This window comes from Protopterus annectens, chromosome 10.part0, assembly GCF_019279795.1.
Source record: "Protopterus annectens isolate FY-2018-M chromosome 10.part0, PAN1.0, whole genome shotgun sequence".
Classification (NCBI taxonomy): Eukaryota; Metazoa; Chordata; order Ceratodontiformes; family Protopteridae; genus Protopterus; species Protopterus annectens.
This window is the reverse complement of record NC_056744.1, coordinates 81157423-81176559: the sequence shown is the minus strand read 5'-3', so window position 1 is coordinate 81176559 and position 19137 is coordinate 81157423. Positions and strand designations below refer to the sequence as shown.

Here is a 19137-nt window from a genome sequence, read left to right as displayed (position 1 = left end):
GTAAACATGACACAGGCTTTCACCATTTTTTCCTCCTTTGAGCCATCTTCAGATTGTTGTGTGTCTTTTTTGTTAATACTGTTTATGCCATTTTGCCTTTGAGCATCAGCCCTTCCCTAATTCCAGAGGGACTATGTTACTTGTATCCTTGCTTGCATCCTGGCAATGAGTGGTGTTCTTTATAATGATCACTGCCTAAGCTATATGGGTGGTATTCTGCATAAGATATAACAGGCGGCCAGCTTCCAAAACTTAATTGCACCTTCCACACATCCAAACTGTTAGCTAGCTCAAGCTGAGTTGACTAAAATGACAAGTTTGGGTGCCAAGCTCTTCACAGCTTTCCTGCTGCCAAAGTTCAAGTTCCTTTCCAGGCTTCAGAGGATTGATGGTTGGCTGTTCCGTTGCTGGGCAAATAGTTTTTCCCCAAAGGGAATTTATCTACATGTTAAGTTGTAATGTTTAAATTTACCTTTCTGTGTGGAAAGCACTGTTTAAACTAATATGTGATTTTATTAACTGTCATGCCACTTTGCTGTACTTTTAAACTGGACCACACTTTTGTGTTTGGCAGTTTTTAAAGTTGCTTTGATTTAAAGATTTTAAAATCATTTTCTGTGGAGAAACTGTTTAAGTTGCCTTTTGGGTCTAAAAATGTGTATTAGAACGCTTTTTACTATGTTTTTATTGGGGAAAGTATCTAGCTTGTGCCACTTATTTTCCCCTGGAAAGAGGCATAATTTTCTGCATGACCATGGAACAAACTACTGGCCCCATGGTCAGTCTTTCTTTTAGCAGCAAAAAGAAAAAGTTAACTAACCAGTTTATGGCACCACAGCAGGCTATCAATTTATCTCTGCCACAGGTGGGTGACTGTGCTGTGGCCAATGCTGGTTCCACAGAGCACTCATATTTTTCCATGGCTCCTTCTCTTATTGCTCATGTAGCCACTGTGGATTGGTGGTTAGCCATGTCAGTATTAGGAGAGGGGACAGGGAAGGTATCTCTGTTTTATCAGAATGTTGTGTCCATCCCTGTGGAGGCCGTTGCTATTAAAAACCTGGTTGCCCTAATTTTCCTGTGAAAAAGAAACGGAAAACTAATCTATCTTCTCCTGCTCCAGTTTCATTGGACAGGAGTAGTATATTAAGTCTGGATAATGGTAATCTACAAGCTGTTGGCCCTGTCTGGTAAGACAAAAAAGGGATTCCTCTTTTCCTGAAGATATTTAAAAAATTGGATCTGAAGAGGAATGCAGTGGGATAGATAGTTTTGGTTCTCCTCAGAATTCTGATTCAGACTTGAGAGACCATGTTATCTAAATTTCCTTGTCAAGAATTCTTTTTCTCTGAGACTGTTTCCAGAATGTGCCAATATTTTCAGTGGGAGAACACTGAGGTTTCTCAGTACTATGCAGTGCTACAAATGGAATTCACAAAACTTCCTCCCAGTGCTGCCAGCATTGAAGGATGTGTTTGTCACAGCCTCTCATTTCTGTGATAGCCAGCCTGGTGCACCTAAGAACAGAGATATAATGCACAAAGTTCCCCAGTCTTTCAAATTTCTATGCACTCATTCAAGGCCTGCTCCAACAACTATAGCTTCAGTTGACCCAGCTTCTGCCAATCTTTTTAACGTTCCTTTTCATTCAGGCAAGGGTGGTAAAACCATTGATAAGTTTGGGAAAAAGTGTATGCTTCTGCAACTTTAATTCTGGAATTTTTAACTGTCGGGCTCATATTTCAAAGTATATTCTGATTATTTGTGAAGTATGAGGAATGTTTTATATGCAGTTCATTCCTTTGAGGAAAATCTGCTTTGTGAGACTGTGACCTGAGAAATAGAAGAAACTACTCATAAAGTGGGTTTTTGACTCTGTAAATACTGCAGCCAGGGCTGTTGCCACTGGTACTTTATTGAGGATGCTTTGCCGGACTGCATTCTCAAAACTTTCCAGAGGATGTACAAAATGAGATTTTAAATTCACCTTTGGATAGAGGTTTAGTTTTTGGTCGTACTGCTGCAGAGGTCATCAAAAATGTGACACGAGGGAAAGGCTGATACAGGGAGTCTGTCAGATTTGGTCTCATCTTTTCTAAATTTTCAAACGTTTTTTGTTTTCCCTCGAATAATTTTGCCAAGAAACAAAACCAGACAAAGTCTCAGCAAAATGCTGGTAAGTAGACGTAAAAAAAAAACCCAGTGGCAGGGAGGTTCCCAAAAGAAAGCAGGACCTCTCTAAAACAAAGAAAAGTTAAATAAGTTAGAATGGGTTCATATTAAAACACTGAAAACAGGGAACGGTGTTTCATCGACACATTCAGCGAACGCTGAAAATGTCGAAACCACAGAACAGCGATTTCTTTCTTAGGGAAAGAAATCGCTGTTCCAACCCCCCAAAAAAAAAAAAAATTTAAACACTTCCAAAACACACACACACATATATATATATATACCCTAACCCTAATTATACCCCCCCAAAAACCAGAAAACAGCTAAATACACATATGCACGTAACCCAACCATACATCTAACGAAAAAAAAAACAGTAAACATTTTAAAACGTATGCACTTACCTTAACCCGCACCCTAACCCTAAGGTCAGTAACTCTCGCACATTTACATAAACCGTTCCAAACACACACACATTACCTTAACCCTAATCCTAGCCCCCCCAAACAGAACAGCTGAAAACACACACACTTAACTCAACCATACATCTAACGCAAAATAAAAAACAAACGCTTTCATACATATGCACTTACCTTAACCCGCACCCTAACCCTAAGGTCAGTGACTGTTGCACAGTCATGCTCGGGAGCTGTACCGGACAAGGGACCACACTACACTTCAGAACAGGCAAAGCAACGAAGTTTTTCAAGTGACTTCTTTCCCAGGGAAAGAATTCGATGAACAGCCGCTTCGCTGTTTTGCCTATTCACCCTACATGTGTCTACGAAAACGCATGCGACAAAATGCGTTTTCGTCGTTCTAATAGGAACCCAGTTAGAATGACTGACTATGTAAGGGATTGTGCGAGTGTGAGTTAAATGGGTTCTGAGACTGATTCAGCATGGGTGCAGATGGCATTAGGAAGAAATCTGTCCTTTGCAAGGAGTTATTCCACATCAACCAGACCAAACCACTGTTTCCCCCCTGTCCTGCATGCTTTCTAAGGGGGGGTCATAGAAAGTTTCTTCTCCCCAGTGGGGAAGAAGATTTTATTCACGAATGTGTCTTGTGCCAAAGAAAGTCCCAGAATTGGTCTCCAGGCATTTGCTTTCTTTCCTTACTTTTTAAACCAATTCGTGATGGTGCCAAAGTTCAAAATGTTTTCACAACACCATAATTTACCCTTTCTTTCTCATTTGAGTTTTTTTCTAACCTTAGATTTAAAAGATGCTGATCATCACATTCCCATCCATCCACATGACAGAAGTTTCGTAAGGCTTTATATGTCTGGATTACATTATTGGTTCTCTGCCTTACCCTTCGGGCTATCCACTGCTCTAAGAGTGCTCCACAAAGTGTCTAGCTCCAGTTGTAGCACATTTGCAGGCTGCAGGGTATTCACATTTTTCCATATTTGGATGACTTGCTTATCTTTACAGAATCTTTTTCAAGGTGTCAGGAATATCTCACTTGGGTGAGAGATCTATGCAGGCTGGGATTTCAAGAGAACAGTCAGAAGTCTTCTTTGACTCCATCACACTGGATTGTGTTCTTGGGGTGTCTGCTAAACACCTTGGTATGAAAATATTTTCTTGCACAGGAAAGAGTAGATCTATATTTAAATGTATTCCAAGGGTTTTCCACTCTGTCTCACTGAGACTGAATACTACAGGATTCTGGGTCTCGTGGCATGTATTATTCTCCTGATACCCCTGGCAACACTGCAGTTGAAAAAGATACGTTGGTATATGAAGTCTGTCTGGTCCCAGCTACAACACCCATCATCTTTTTCCTTCTGTTCTCATAAATCCTGGAAGTGGAATCTGAAATCAAATGGTGGAGACTTCAGATATCCCTGAATCCAGGTCTCCCTTTCTCCCTTTCTGCTTCAAAGCAGCCCATCACCACAGATGCCTCAGACTTTGCAAGGTTGCAATGTCAAGGGGGATAAATGTGCCAGGTTTCTGGGACAACAAAGAAAGGCACAAGCACATAAAAGTAAAAGAGATGCTTGCCCTTATCAAGGCATTCAACCCTCTGAATTGCCTTTGGTCCCCAGGACTATTCAGGCTGTTACAGACAATTATCATGGTGCTGTGGTTTATAAACAACAAAGGGGGGACTAGTCTTATCCCCTGTGCAGACCAGGCCTTTTAGCATGGATATAGCTTTACAGCATAGTCTCTCTCTACAAGCTGCCAACATTCTGCCAGACCAAAATTGTGTCAGACGAGCTGAGCAGGACAAAGGCAGACCTTCATGAATAGAAACTAGATCAGGGGTTTTCGTGGTTTGAGCCATATGTGGAGAGTTCAAGTAGACCTTTTTGTCTGATCACTGAACAATAAGTTAAAATTTTGCACCAGGACTCCATGCAAGAAGGCCTGGAAAGCTGATGCTTTTTATTTTTCTCAAACAGGAATGTTCCTTCATGCTTTTTCACTCTTTCCACTGATATCCAGGGTAAGGAGTTCCCATAGATCATTGTAGTGATCGTCTTCTGGCCAAGGCAACAGTGATTCTCCCTGTTTTGGAATTGGTCAGGGCCATGTGGCACATGTTTCCTCACTGACTGAATCTATTCACACAAGAACAGAAGTGTTTGATACATCCTGGTCCTAAACCACTTCAGCTGACTGCCTGGAAGATAGGGTCTTGATGCCTTTTAGGCACCTGTTTACCGAGGATGTGCAGCAGGTATGAATGGGGGCAAGAAAGCCCTATATTAACAAATGGAAAATATTTTGTAGTTGGTGCCAGCAAATTCTGCATCTTTTTCAGGGGTAGTGTTTATCTGGCTTTGCAGTATTTATTTGAGTTACTTTCCTATGGTCTGTCGTACTTTTCTGTTGAGGTTCATTTGTTGGCCACATCAGCACGCCTGCTTATGTATCCCCACCTTTCAAGGCATTCCCATGTCAACATGTTTTCGAAAAGGAGTTTGTATGAGAGACCTCCAAGGAAGTCGATGGCTTCTCCCTGGGATATCTTAATTGTGTGTTGGAGATACTACCACTTGCGCAATTTGAACCAGTTCATCTAGCTGACTTGAGGGTCTTAACATGGCAAACAGTTTTGCTGGTTGCTGTGACCCCTGCAAGGAAAGTATCTGAGTTGCAAACTGTTATGGTGAGTCAGCCTTACCTCATTTTCCACAGAGACACATTTTCCTTGACAACTAATCCTTCCTTTATGCCTAAAGTGCTATCTAAGTTTGCTGTAAGCCAAGCTATCCATCTCTCTGTGATGTCCTTCCATTTCATTGTTGCAGTATTCTTTACAATAGGGATTCCCAGCCAAGGGCAACTCTACGTCCAGCCAGTATACCAAAGCCTTTAGGTTGCTTTAATGTACGCTGTACTTCACACGTATGCTCCCCACATATAGCATAGAGCATAAAGGTGACGTCCAGACATACCATCATCAGAACTTCTTTGCTGCCAATCCGAATGCCATCTTTTGATTGTTGGTCTGAATGCCTGCTTAGTTGCTGGTTCACAAAGCCATTTCAGATATGTGCCACGTTGAGGTTTTTGCTCTTATCTTTTTTTTTCATTTTTGTTTGTTTGTGGGGTTCACGTTATCCAGAAAGGGCAAATGCCAGTGTGGGAAACATTCCCCATAAAGACCGTCACGAGCAGTGCTTATTTTGTCTCAGTGCTTCAAATGACCAGATGTCCTGTTCCATTTGTCATGCTTTCATCCCAATTACTCTCTGCAGTCGGCTTTCCTCTGGCCCTGTATTTAGAGAACCAGTGTCTTAAGCTTTTAGCAAAAGACACTGTGGAGGGAACTTCCCAGTCTGAGGGTCAGCTGTCCATGAAGAAGGCCAAGAAATCTAGGTCATATTCTGCTGCTGTGCTGCTTCTGCTGGACATCTCTCCTGAGGCTAATGGAAGCCCAGAAGATTGCCTAGCTCCACCATTGGATTCCTTTGCTGTGACTGTTGTGGAGGCTGGCATGCATTTGACCTGTTGCACGTCCCCTGGAGGCCTTGTGGACGTCCACTTCGGATATTCTGGGGGAACAGTGGCTGACTGCGAAGAACCTAGGGTTGTTCCTCAGATTTTGGTTAGAGAAAAAGTTCCGATTGCGATTGTGGAGTACTATCCAGTGTCTGAGCCGTCTACGTTTTACAGGGCAGATGTCCTTTTGAAAAAACTAAGCCTGTTTCGCCTACTCCTAAGGACAAAGTGAATGGCAGAATGTTAGTCAGGGTTTGTTTAATGCCCTTATGGCTTTGAAGCCCGTGAAGGAGTTTGTTTCTGCTTCTCCTTGGTCCTTTACTTCTCTTAAAAGACCTAGGGAACAGTATTCCTCTGAGGAAGAAGTGGATTCTGATGAGGAATCCCTTGCTTATTCATCCCAGATTCCTCCTTCTTTAGTCTATGGTTTTTAGCAGCAGCAGGAGTCCACTAGTCCTGTCACTCCCTTTGAGATTTCTTTTTGAGAGAGAATTTCCAAGACTATGGAATTTAAGTGGAATTTAGTCCAGGTTTTTGAAGTGCAGAACAGGTATTTCAAGCTTATGCAAATGGACTCCCCAGACCTTCTGCTGCCCCTCATGTTATGGCTGCCTTGTTGGATGCCTTTTTCTGTTGCGTCTCAGGCTCCAGACTCTCCGTCCCCTGCCCCCAAAAGGCCTGATAGGTTTTATGATTTCTGAGGATTGCAAGTTTCTTTATACGTGTCTTGGACCCCTCTGTGGTGTTTGTGTGGCATCTGACAAGCCATTTCAGTTACTTTCTTCTACAAAGCTTCTTCCTTCTGATAAAGACAGCAGGACTATGGAAAGGTTAGGTAAGTAGGGTTATACCTCTGCTACCTTGGCAATTTTGGACTGTCAATTACCAGTCCCATATGTCCAGATATGTTTTGGCTCTTTTTTCTCAGGCCTGTCAGGTAATTTCTGACCTACCAGATTCTGAAGGGAAGATTTCTGCCCTCTCCTTGTTGGGGACCTCTTCTCAGGTGACTTGCTGTTCTAATAAGTACAATTATGATGCAGTAGATGCTGCTTCCAGGATGAAGAATGGAAAGTCTGTTGGTCCAGATGACATACCTGTGGAAGCATGGAGGTGTTTAGGTGAAATGGCAGTGGAGTTTTTAACCAGATTGTTTAATGAAATTTTGGAAAGTGAGAGGATGCCTAAGGAATGGAGAAAGTGTGTTGGTACTGATTTTTAAGAATAAGGGTGATGTGCAGAGCTGTAGTAACTACAGAGGGATTAAATTGATCAGTCACAGCATGAAGTTATGGGAAAGAGTAGTGGAAGCTAGGTTAAGAAGGGACGTGATGATTTGTGATCAGCAGTATGGTTTCATGCCAGGAAAGAGCACTACAGATGTGATGTTTGCTCAGAGTGTTGATAGAGAAGTACAGAGAAGGTCAGAAGGAGTTGCATTATGTTTTTGTAGACTTAGAGAAAGCATATGACAAGTGTGCCTAGAGAGGAGTTGTGGTATTGTATTAGGAAGTATATGACAAGGGTGCCTAGAGAGGAGTTGTGGTATTGTATTAGGAAGTCAGGAGTGTCGGAGAAGTATGCAAGAGTGGTACAGGATATGTACGAGGGTAGTGTGACAGAGGTGAGGTCTGCGGTGGGAGTGACGGATGCATTTAAGGTGGAGGTAGGATTTCATCAAAGATCAGCTCTGAGCCCTTTCTTATTTGCAATGGTGATGTAGAGGTTGACAAACTAAATCAGACAGGAGTCCCCGTGGACTATGATGATTGCAGTAGACATTGTGATCTGTAGTGAGAGTAGAGAACAGGTGGAGGAGTCCCTGGAGAGATGGAGATATGCTCTAGAGAGAAGAGGAATGAAGGTTAGCAGGACTAAGACAGAATATATGTGTGTGAATGAGAGAGGGAGGATAGAGGAATGGTTAGGATGCAAGGAGTAGAGGTGGCAAAGGTGGATGAGTTTAAATACTTGGGATCAATAGTTCAATAATGGTGAGTGTGGAAGAGAGGTGAAGAAGAGTACAGGCAGGATGGAGTGGGTGGAGAAGAGTGTCAGAAGTGATTTGTGACAGACAAGTACCAGTAAGAGTGAAAGGGAAGGTCTACAAGAGGGTAGTGAGACCAGCTATGTTATATGGGTTGGAGTCAGTGGCATTGACAAAAAGGCAGGAGTTAGAGCGGGATGTGGCAGAGTTATAGATGTTAAGATTTGCACTGGGTGTGATGAGGGTGGACAGGATTAGGAATAAGTATATTAGAGGGTCAGGCCAGGTTGGAAGGTTTGGGGAGAAAGCCAGAGGCAAGATTGCGCTGGTTTGGACATGTGCTGAGGAGGGATGCTGAGTATATTGGGGAAAAAGATGCTAAGGATGAAGCTACCAGGTAACAGGAAAAGAGGAAGGCCTGAGATGAGGTTTATGGATGTGGCGAGAGAGGACATGCAGGTGGTTGGTGTGACAAGCAAGATGCAGAGGACAGGAAGAAATGGAGACCGATGATCTGCTGTGGCGACCCCTAACAGGAACAGCCGAAAAATGATGAGATGCCTTCCAGAACTGCTACTTTTGGTTCTGTTATGAGATATTCCTGGCTTCGGCTTCAACCTTTGCCTGATGATATTAAGGCTAAGTCGATGGATGCTCCTCTGGATAACAAACACTTATTTGGTGAAGCTGTTGCTGATTTGTTTGTTCAGAATAAGGGCAAGGCTTTACAGGAACTTAAACAAGATTTTGTTTCTCCTGTGCCTAAATTTCAAAGAAATTACTCTTAATAAACTGGCCTTTGTTTATAGGCAGTTTTGTCCCCCTCCCAAAGGTAAAACAGGAGAAAAAGGACTCTTCCTGCTAAAGTTACCCAAACTCCTGTGACACAGAAATCTCCTTTTCCTGAAAGATGTTCTTCTCAGCCACATTCCTCTTTCTCTCTTTCCCTATCCCTTCCAGTTTGGTTAAAAATTACTCAGGATTCCTAGGTTCTGTCCATTATCCGCCTAGGATATTACATTCTGGAAGTTTCTGCCTCCTTTCATGGACATTCCTCAGCCCCCTCAGGAACAGTTGGCTTTCTTTCCATGGGGACTTCAGGATGTTTTGACTCGGGAATTATTCAGGAAGTTCCAGTTTCCAAAAGGGGGAAGGGTTTTACTTCACAATGTTTTTGGTTCCCAGGAAAGTGGGCATTTGGAGACTCATTCTGGACCTCTCTCACTTACTTTCTGAAGGTCCCTTCCTTTTGGATGTTGTCTCTTCAGTCTTTGTTTCCTCTGCTGCTTCTTCTTTTCTAATGTCTTTGGACCTCAAGGATGCTTATCTTCACATTCCTATTCATCTGCTTTTCAGGAATTTTTTGTTTCCTGGCATTTTTAGTTCTCTGATTTGCCCTTTAGCCTTTCTACTGCCCAAAGAATATTCACTAAATGCCTCGCTCCTGTGATTGATTTTTGCAGGCTAAGGAGGATACAAGTCTCCCTAATTAGACTACCTGTTTCAGGCATCCTCTCCAGAGATTTTGATGCAGAATCCTCAAATTGCCATTTTCCTCCTGTAAAGCCTGGGGTTCAGTATAATTTTCCAAAAGTCCTTTCTGACTCCTTTACAGGATCCTGTATTTCTTGGGTGCAGGATCCAGACTGTTCCAATGCTGGCATCCCTGCCTTCTCCCAAGGCCTTAACTCTCATTTCTTTCTTTCAGTCCATTTGTTTCTCTGTCCTTCATCACATCCAGTGAGTATCTGAGAGCTCTATGTTTTATGGCCTCCACCATTCTTATGCTCCCTTTTGTCAGACTCCCATATGAGAAAACTTCAGTGGCTTCTAAATTTAAGTTTGGCTTCAGCATTCTTATCCCCTGGACTTCTTGGTTCCTCTTCTTCTTTGCCTCCAGCTGGATTTCAGTGGTGGATTCAGCATTTGACTCTCATTCCAGGGTTCCCCTTTCAACCCCCTCTTCCCCTCTCTGGAGCTGTTCACAGACTCATCAGATGTGGGATGGGGAGCATCTGTTGGCTGATTAAAGGTGCAGAATCTTTAGTCACCTCAACAGAGGAAAGGCCACATCATTTTCAGAGATAATAGCTCTTCTGCTGGCTCTTTGAGCATTTCACCCTCTATTCTCCTCAGGACCTCTCCAGGTGTTTACAGACAATACCACAGTGATGTGGTATATCAACAAGCAAGGGGGGGCTAGATCTTACCTTCTACGCTGGTTGGTGCTTCTAGTGTTGGAACTAACTATCCAGTATCATGTGAGACTTCAGGCAGTTTATATTCCCTCAGATCAGAACATTGTGGCAGACTGTGAGCAGGTCCATAACACAGTGCCATGAGTGGATGCTTCACAGGGATGTGGTTCTGGACATTGTCCATCAGTTGGGTACTCCTCAAGTGGATCTTTTTGCCTCCCCTCTGAACAGACAACTTCCTCTTTTTTGTGAGAGTCCCAGGTCCTCCGGTTTGGAAAATGCACGACCTCTCTTCTTCCTGGAAGAAGATGTTTATGCTTTTCCTCCCCTTCTCTCATTAGAAAAGTCCTATTCAAAATACAACAGGATGCTCCCAAAAATCTTGCTGTGACTCCCTTTTGGCCCAGACCGCATTGGTTCTCTTCTGCATTCATCTGTATGAACCAGACACCCTTTGGAAAACAGGTGGAACTTGACTAGGCTTGTAAGGGCCCTGAGGAAATTAGCCTAGTAACCTCCTATACAGGGTGGTCCTACTCACAAGACAAGGGATCTCTTATCCATCCTCACCTGTCCACTCTTCAGCTTATACTGTGAGTGATAGGATTTTGATTCCATGCAGACACCTTTTTTCTGAGAACGTGCTTTTGGTACTGCAGAAGGCCAGGAAGCACACAACTAGGAACTTTTGCTTATCCAAATGGAAGATTATTTCAGTTTGGCGTCTTTCTCTTAACCTGGATCCACTTTCTGTGTATGTTCTTTGGTTCTGTCTTGTCTTTGTGAATTGCTCAATGCTGGATTGACTTATTCTTCTGTTAAGACCCAATTATCTACTATTTCTGCTTATGTGCCTTTATCACGTCCTTTAGCTTCTAGATTTGAGACAATTTCTTAATGGTGTCATTCATATTAGACCTCCCAGGAAGCTTGTCCCTCCTCCCTGGGATCTTAATTTTGTTTTAGAACAATTGACCCAGGCTTCCTTTTGAATCTACAGCTTCAGCTTCCTTACAGCATTGTTCTTGGAAGACACTACTTTTGTTAGCCCTTATTTCTGCCAGAAGGGTCTCTGAGCTTCAAGCCCTTATGGCTTTCCCTCCTTTTTTAGTGTTCCATAAGGACAGGATGGCAATTTGTACTAATCCTGCTTTTATGCCTAAAGTGGTGTGAGTTGTGCCTTAATCAGTCTATTCATTTGCCCACTTTTTTCCTTTCTCCGCAATCTGCTATTGAGAAGTTGCTGCACACTTTGGATGTGCGTAGACAACTCAGATTTTATTTGGATTAGACTAAGATTTTTTGTAAATCTGATAAGCTCTTTGTTTCCTTTCATCCTAAATCCTTATAATTGGTGTTTCCAAGCAAACTATTTCTTCTTAGATTTCTAAAGCTATTTCTTTTTGTTATGCATTTCATAGCAAGACCCATTCTTCTTCTCTTAAGGATCATTCTACTAGGGCTGTGGCTTCTTCTGCTGCTTTTATCAAGGGTTTGGATACTAACTATACTTGAGGTAGTTGCCTAGACTTATGTTTATCAGGCACTATGTGATATCCAGGGCTAGAGCTGGCTTTGCTAGGGCCATTCTTCATGGGTTCCTAGAGAGTTCTGCTGGTCCATCCTCCTCCCTCTCTTCTTCCTGAGCTTTTGCACTCTCATTGTAAAGAATACTGCAATGGTGAAATAGAAGGACATAGTGCACTTGTGTAAGAACCTACCATTACTGTAGGTGTCCTTCTGTTCACTATTGCAGTATTCACTCCCTCACTCCTCCCCCTGGTTCTATTCTCTTCCGGATGTAATGGTTACCCCTTTTTTTCCTTGGACTGGCATTCCCCCTGGGGCTCTGGGTTCTGAGGATGGTACGTCCAGACATCCCCTTTATGCCCTACGCTGTACATGGGGAGAATACGTGTGATATATGGCATACTGTAAAGTAACCTAAAGGCTTTGGTATACTGGCCAGACGTCAAGCTGTCCTTTACAGAGGATTCCTATTGTAAAGAATATTGCAACAGTGAAGTGAAGGACATCTGCCATTATGGTAAGATCTTACACAACTGTACTTTATTTCTTGAACCACAAAACGAGGTAGAAAGGATACTTCATACCTTGGATATCCACAGATAATTCTGGTACTATTCTGATAGAACAAAATCTTTCAGAATTTCTCATCTGTTGTTTATTTTCTGTGAAGGTAAGAAGGGACAACCTGTATCAAAGCAGAAAAATTCCTAATGGTTGTCTTGTTCTGCTACCTTTTGTTTTTCTCACCACAACAAAACTATTCCAGGCAAGGTCAAAGCACATTCTACAAGGGCATTGGTTTCATCTCTGTTTTTTGAAAGTTTTGGATCTAGAAGTATTCTAGAAGCAGCAGCTTGGTTTTCTTGCACATACTTTTACAAAACACTACAAGGTAGATTCTTTCTCTAGTTCTAGGACAGGCTTTGCTTGGACCATTCTCTAGGGGCTCCTGGACTCGTCTCCTTCCACTTCCCAAGCTGTGGAAATCTACCCATGTAGCTTAGAGTACTGCAGCAATAATCAACATGTAGAACATGGTACAGTTGTGTAGGTAAACTTACCATAAGTGTAGATGTTCAAATGACCACTGCTGCAGTGGCTGCTTCCTCCCTCCCTCTACCACCCCCCTTGTTTTTTGATGTGCTTCTTATGCTAAGGTGTGGACATTTATTTTTTGCAATTCCTAGCAATGTCTTCTCAAGGCTCCGCCTCCCTTTCTTAAATGGCATGAAAGCTCTGAAGATCTCTGTTCCTCAGACCTGTCATTTTAGTCAGCTGAGCTAACTGGGTGCATTAAAGGTGCCATGAAGCTTTGGAAGCAGGCTGGTTGTTATATCCTAGGCAGGATTTAAACCGTGTAGCTTAGGCTGTTGCAGCAGTGATCATTCGAACATTTATTATTATAAGTTTACTTACACAGCTGCACTTTTTGCTTTAAAATCCCTAGCCTCTCTCCTGGGGCAGGGGACATTTGACTTGCGTGACCGTGGGGGCCACTGTACTTTATCTTGCACATGCAGACTTCAGTGCATCTGTTAAGGAAGGCTAGCATTTCATGGCTTGTTGAGCTGGAAGCATGCCCTAGGACCACTTTCAAGCATCACCAGTCCTCCTTCAAGGGGTAGCAGCAGCATATGATAGCCCTGTTCTGTACCTCACCCTGAGGATATACATGCCAGTCCTCTCCATACCAACATGTATAGCATGTGTTGGTGCCTCTAATAAAACATGGACTGTCAGGCTTTATCCCTGTATGCTTTCAAACCATATTTTATTACCAAATTTAACCATTGAAACATATGTCAATCATTCTGTCATCTTGTTTTAATTCTCTAAAAACTTTTCTAACTGAGGTGAGTATTTGCTCTATTATGCCTTCATTTCAGATTTTATATGAACAGAGACAAATCTCTAAAGAAAGGTAAACGGTTTGTGCCCTTCACTAACAAGAAGTTGGGTTTCAAAGTCTTCAGAATTGCTTTAGTTGTATGGTTGACTGACTGTATTAAATTCTGAAATGAAAACTAATAATCCTTTGCTGTCAGTGCCCTGAGGTCATTCAGCAAGAGCAACGATTGCATCTCAAATCTGTTTCAAGATGCATGCCTGGATGATGTTTGTGCAGCAGTTATATGGGCTTCACTGACTACTTTTGCATGACCGTATCTGTTTGATGTGATTCCTATAGTCACCCTAATGTTCCCACAAAGGTACCCTTTGGATGCTGCCCTGTTGGTAGAGATGAACTTCTTTGTATCCAATACACAAGTTATTTACTTACTATAATGATGGATCTGGATGAGCATCCTCATCAGGATAGTCCCCCACTTTCTCCATGTCATCTTGCTGACATAGTTCTTTATTATTTTTTCCCCTTTCTGCTCCAACTTAGTACACTATGACTGAGATCTGGTGATGTTGGTCTATTTACAGAGCATTATGGATGAAAAGGCGAGGGCCTAAAAGGTCATATGCTGAGCTACCTAACTCCTAAAGGCATTAGTCCTGCCATTGATGAGGATGGACATTTTTCATACATTTCTGTTAAGATAGTTGTATAACTTTGGTTTAATAACTGATACTGCCTTTAGTGGTTTATTTACCATTAGTTCTTCAGAATATGCTATAGTTCTCAAGCAGGTACCTGCTTCCCAGGCCCAGTATATGAAGTCATTAACTGTTTCCTGAGATGTTTGACCTAATTTTTAAAGAAACATGCAATGCCTTCTTAAGCCTTTGTTTAACCGGTTTTGCATCTTCTTAAATTTAGTAATGAATTTACATAGCGAGTGTATAATGTGAACAGCAGGGGGCAGTCCTTTTTTTTTTTTTTTTGCAAATTTTCAAATGTTCCTGACAATTTTGTCCTGGTTATTAACCATTTTCCCATCTCTAGTTTTGACAGACAACGCTTGGATAGGTTATTAAAGAAGAAAAATGAGAGAAAAGAAAAGAAGCTGGAAAAGGACATATTCACAGGTATATATGTAGTTATGCAAGTAATAATTGCATGATATATTTCTTTTAAGGTGTGTATCTGTTTCTTGTTTTCAGCTGTCCTTAGAATATTGTACCACTTCATATCTTGCATACTTACACCAGATGTTTGCTCCCCTTTCCTAATCCAAGTTTGTTTTTTGTGTAGTGTTTGTAATTTGGCAGTATGAAATGTGCTGTATTCTGATATACCATACTCTGCAAATATCTGGTGCCTTGATTACCTTCAGCTTTCTGTGTTAGTTGAATACCATTTGTACATGATGGGTAGGGTACTAATTGTATCAGCTACAAATGCTTATTCAGGGGCTGCATCTGCCCCTTGTGTATCATCTTTCATTGTAATGATAACTTTACTGCTACAGGAGTCAGCTGTATAGCGAGGATATTGCCAAGTCCTTATGAGAGGTTAAGAATGTCCTTTCTGGTCTCTCTTTTTTTTTTTTTTTTTTCCTGCTGGACTCCTCTCTTAATTTTGGGGTATGTCAGTTATTTCATCTGATAATAGTTGTGATGTCTTTTCTGTACATTTCTCAACTGATGGGTCTCTGGTCTGACTTTGGTTGCTTTTTCAGACTTTAGGATCCTTAACTCAGGCTCCTCCCCTTACCCATAATCCTCTCCTGTCCCCAACATTCCCTCAGATCTTGTTTGCCAGTCATGTAGTTCGGACATGATTCATAATTCAGGCTAATGTGATTTTTTGACAAACCATTTCTTCTTAATAGTCTTTCTTCCTTCCTTTTATAGTGCCTTCTCTTTCCCTCATTTTCTGTTTAAAAAACAAACAAAAAACCCAAATCTTTCTTTCTGTTGTCTAGACCTTTTTCCACCTGCTGCTTTACTTGTTTTATCTTGTATCCCTTGGTACATTTTTTTTTAACTTACATCTTTTTCCATTTTTTCTGGGTGTATCTCTACCATTGTTGGTAGTGTTGTGCTTTCCTTTGCTGAACTATGTCAGAAAAGCCTAAGGGACTTCTAGATATGTATGGCTTGTAGCCAAAAGTTGCCAAAATGCTGATCCCACTCTAAAGTTTGTACTCTTTGGGAGCAGCTTACACGGATGAAGATTGCTCGATTTGCATGCTTGTGATCATCGAAATGTGACTGCGCATCAAAATAAACTGGTACTTAAGGGTATTATCTCTGACCCTTTAAAATTTGCATCTGGAACTTCCCCCACAAGTAAGAAATTCTTGGACGAACACGGAGGACAAGTGTGATAGGCCCAAAGACAAGGGCAAATTGATGAGGAAGTGATCCCCTGATTGTTCTCCTTCATCCATTTTGTCTTCAGCTGCGGCAGCAAAGTCTTCCAAACCGTCGAATCAGACTGCTGTTTTGGATCCAATTCCAGTTCGCCCCAAGATTCCCCTCTTCTGGTGCTGAGATTTTTCCTGGATCCCATCTGTCCCAGGTTGTGCTTGCCTTTCATGCAGGAGAGACCTTTGCAGAGATCCTCAGGACCACTTCCCACATTGTCATCATTGAGGTCCATGAGGTCTGCCAGAAGCTTGGCTAAGTTGATGTGGATAGAATGATGAGGAAGTTACTTAGGACCCAAATTCATTTGGAAGGTCTCTTGGTTCTGTCTGCTATTAGACCTGTGAGCTGTGGACCCTCTCCTTTATCTATGTCTACTCCTACCCAATCCAACCTCTGGGTTTACAATTATTGGAACTGAGCTATTCCAGATTGTCAGATCCGGGCTTGTGGTCTTCTTTGACTTCAGCATTATCTCTAATCTAATTGACTTCAATTTCTTTGGAGCCAGAAGGATACTGGAGCTGAAGTTTTTGTGTTGTCTGGGGTGTACAGTTTTGACTCAAAGCTGTCAGAACTATCCCTTTCTCTTGGAAGGAGCATCAGTGTTAGATAGCTCTGCTCTTGCTTCATTCTATGGTGGTGCCTGAGGCCATGCTGGTGTGGCAGCTTTGGCTCCTACTGGAGCGGTCCCGGGTTCTTCTTTGGCTTTGAGACAGTGGATAGGGCTGCCTCCAAGGCTTGAGAGTGGACATCTCCACTTCTCCTGGCTCCTTTTGCACTTCACCTGATAGTCCTGAGTCCTGATTCTACACAGTCTATCCTATTGGGACAGACGGTTTGCACTAGCATTGAGACGGTCCTCATTTGGGATTACTCTACAGAGCCCTCCCCCTACTCCCTGCAGAGGCTCCTCAGAAGCATACATGTAACAGGAGACACACTGACCTCTCAGGAGGCCTTGACAAAAGAGACAGATTTTGATGAAAGTGGGGGATCCCCCAAATCACCTCTTGAGGAAGTCTCATTTAGTTAGATCCTTGAGTTACTGAGACAGAAAGGAAGTTAATTTTCTGAAGTCCCTTCCGCAGAGGAATTTGTGTTTCTCTAAGCTTTGTTTCTGGCTCAGCTACTCCATGTTTAGTTCCCCTAGCAGATGAGATGGTGGATTTAATTTCTCTTCAGGCTTGGAAAGAACCAGACTTTACTGAACCAGTCCCCTGGAAACTGGGCAAATACCTCATGGCCTCCAAAGTCTATTCTCCTTGAACCAAAGGCCTGCAGTGGATGCTGTGGTAGTAGTGGCAGCCACTAAGAAGGTGTTTGCAGGAGAAGGCTCTTCTGTGCATCCCCCTAACCAAGAAACCAGGGCTTTGGACAGATTTGGGAAGCGTTTTTGTGCTTCAGCTACCTTTGTAGTAAGGTTGCTGGATTACCTGGCACACAACTGGGTTCCAAAGAGACTTGACCAAGGAACTTTGTAAGTTTCTTTCTGGGTCTATGTCTGCAGAAGACAAAAAACAGTGGATTCTCAGCAGGCCAACCATCAACCTCTGTCGAACACTGCCATGCATTTTGCATCCAATGCAGTGGAGGTCTTTTGAGAGCCTCAGGAACAGGTATTACAATAAGGATGCATGCCTGGATGCATTTGTGTGATTGTACAGAGCCATTTAAGATGTTGGTTATCAATGCCCCTTTTGATGGGCTCTCTCTGTTCAAACCCAAGGCCACAGACACATTGTCCAAGAATAAACAGGATGGGAAAGCTCTTTGTGCCATAGGCATATGGTTCTCTACCTCTCCAGGGATCTTCTCTAAAAATCAGAAGGGGGGCAAGAAACTGTGGTTTAAGAAGTCTTAAGGTTTTTCCCAGGATTCTTCTGGAGAGGACCCCTCCACCATGGCAGAGTGAGGTATTCTAATGGTAGACATTACCTTCGTGGCTTCAAGGGTTCATTCCCTGATGGGCCTATCCATCACCTCTGAACAGTTACCCAAATGCACGGTAGAGGCAGTGGGGGGGGGGTACTTGTCTCTGCACCCAGAAGCCCGTATGCCATCACCAAAGATGTCTGGGTGCAGACAGTAATTTCCAGAGGCTGTTTCATTCCCTTTCTGTATCCACCCCAACTAAGAAAGAGGCTTCCTTTTAAAGAAAAGTAGTAATATTAGAAGGAAAAAAGCTGCTAGAAAAGCGAGTCATCCAAATGATTTCACCAGACCAGCAAGGGTTTGACAGTTATTTCAGATTCCTTTTAGTGCCCAAAGGAATGAGGACCTAACTCCAGTTTTGTACTTCAGCCACTTGAACCAGTTTGTTAAACTTACAAAGTTTTGGATGGTCAAGGTACAGCCTCTCCTCCTACTACTGAGGAAAGACTACTAGATATGCTTGATACACCTTCAGGATGTGTACTACTGCATCAAAATGGAGATGCATTCCAGGAGTTTCCTTTGCTTCCAACTGGGAGCCATTTCCTGTTCAAAACCATGCTGTTTGGTCACACCTCAGCCCCCTGGGTGTTCACCAAATGTGTGGCAGTGGTTGCAGCTCATCTCTGGCTGCAAGGGTTCCAGGTACTGCTCCTACCCCAGGTCTGTGCTAATTCTGGCCAGAATCTACTTGCTTCAGCTTTGCTGCAACCTGGGAATTACTATGAATCAGGACAAATCTCAGTTTTCCCCAGTACCACTTCTGGAATTCAAAGGAACTCATTTGGCTGCAACCATTCAAATTGCAAAGATACTAGAGAGCAGATTACTGACCCTAAAAAATCAGGCTCAGCAGCTTTTCCCATCAGATACCACTGTCCAGACTAGTTCTTCAACTTCTTGGATCAATGGCAGCCTTTTATTACTTTGGTCCTCTTGGCACGATATTGTATGAGTGTTACAGTGGACACAGTCCAGTGTCCCATCAGATCCAACCCCATACCCTTTCCTATATGCTTAATGAGGATCTGCAGAAATTGTGTAAACTGGTGGATTGAATCCCCAGAGGTGTTCTGGGGTTGTCCTT

General features: G+C 42.6%; 1 protein-coding gene across 2 annotated transcripts in view; it reads left to right on the top strand.

Annotated features, from left to right (window-relative positions):
- CCDC137 (coiled-coil domain containing 137) overlaps positions 1 to 19137 on the top strand; it is a 227398-nt gene that overhangs the window by 68720 nt on the left and 139541 nt on the right. For both annotated transcript variants that reach the window (XM_044085041.1, XM_044085042.1), the window contains exon 4: positions 14749 to 14831. In XM_044085041.1, the coding sequence (XP_043940976.1) occupies positions 14749 to 14831 (83 nt within the window). The remainder of the gene's footprint in view (positions 1 to 14748; positions 14832 to 19137) is intronic.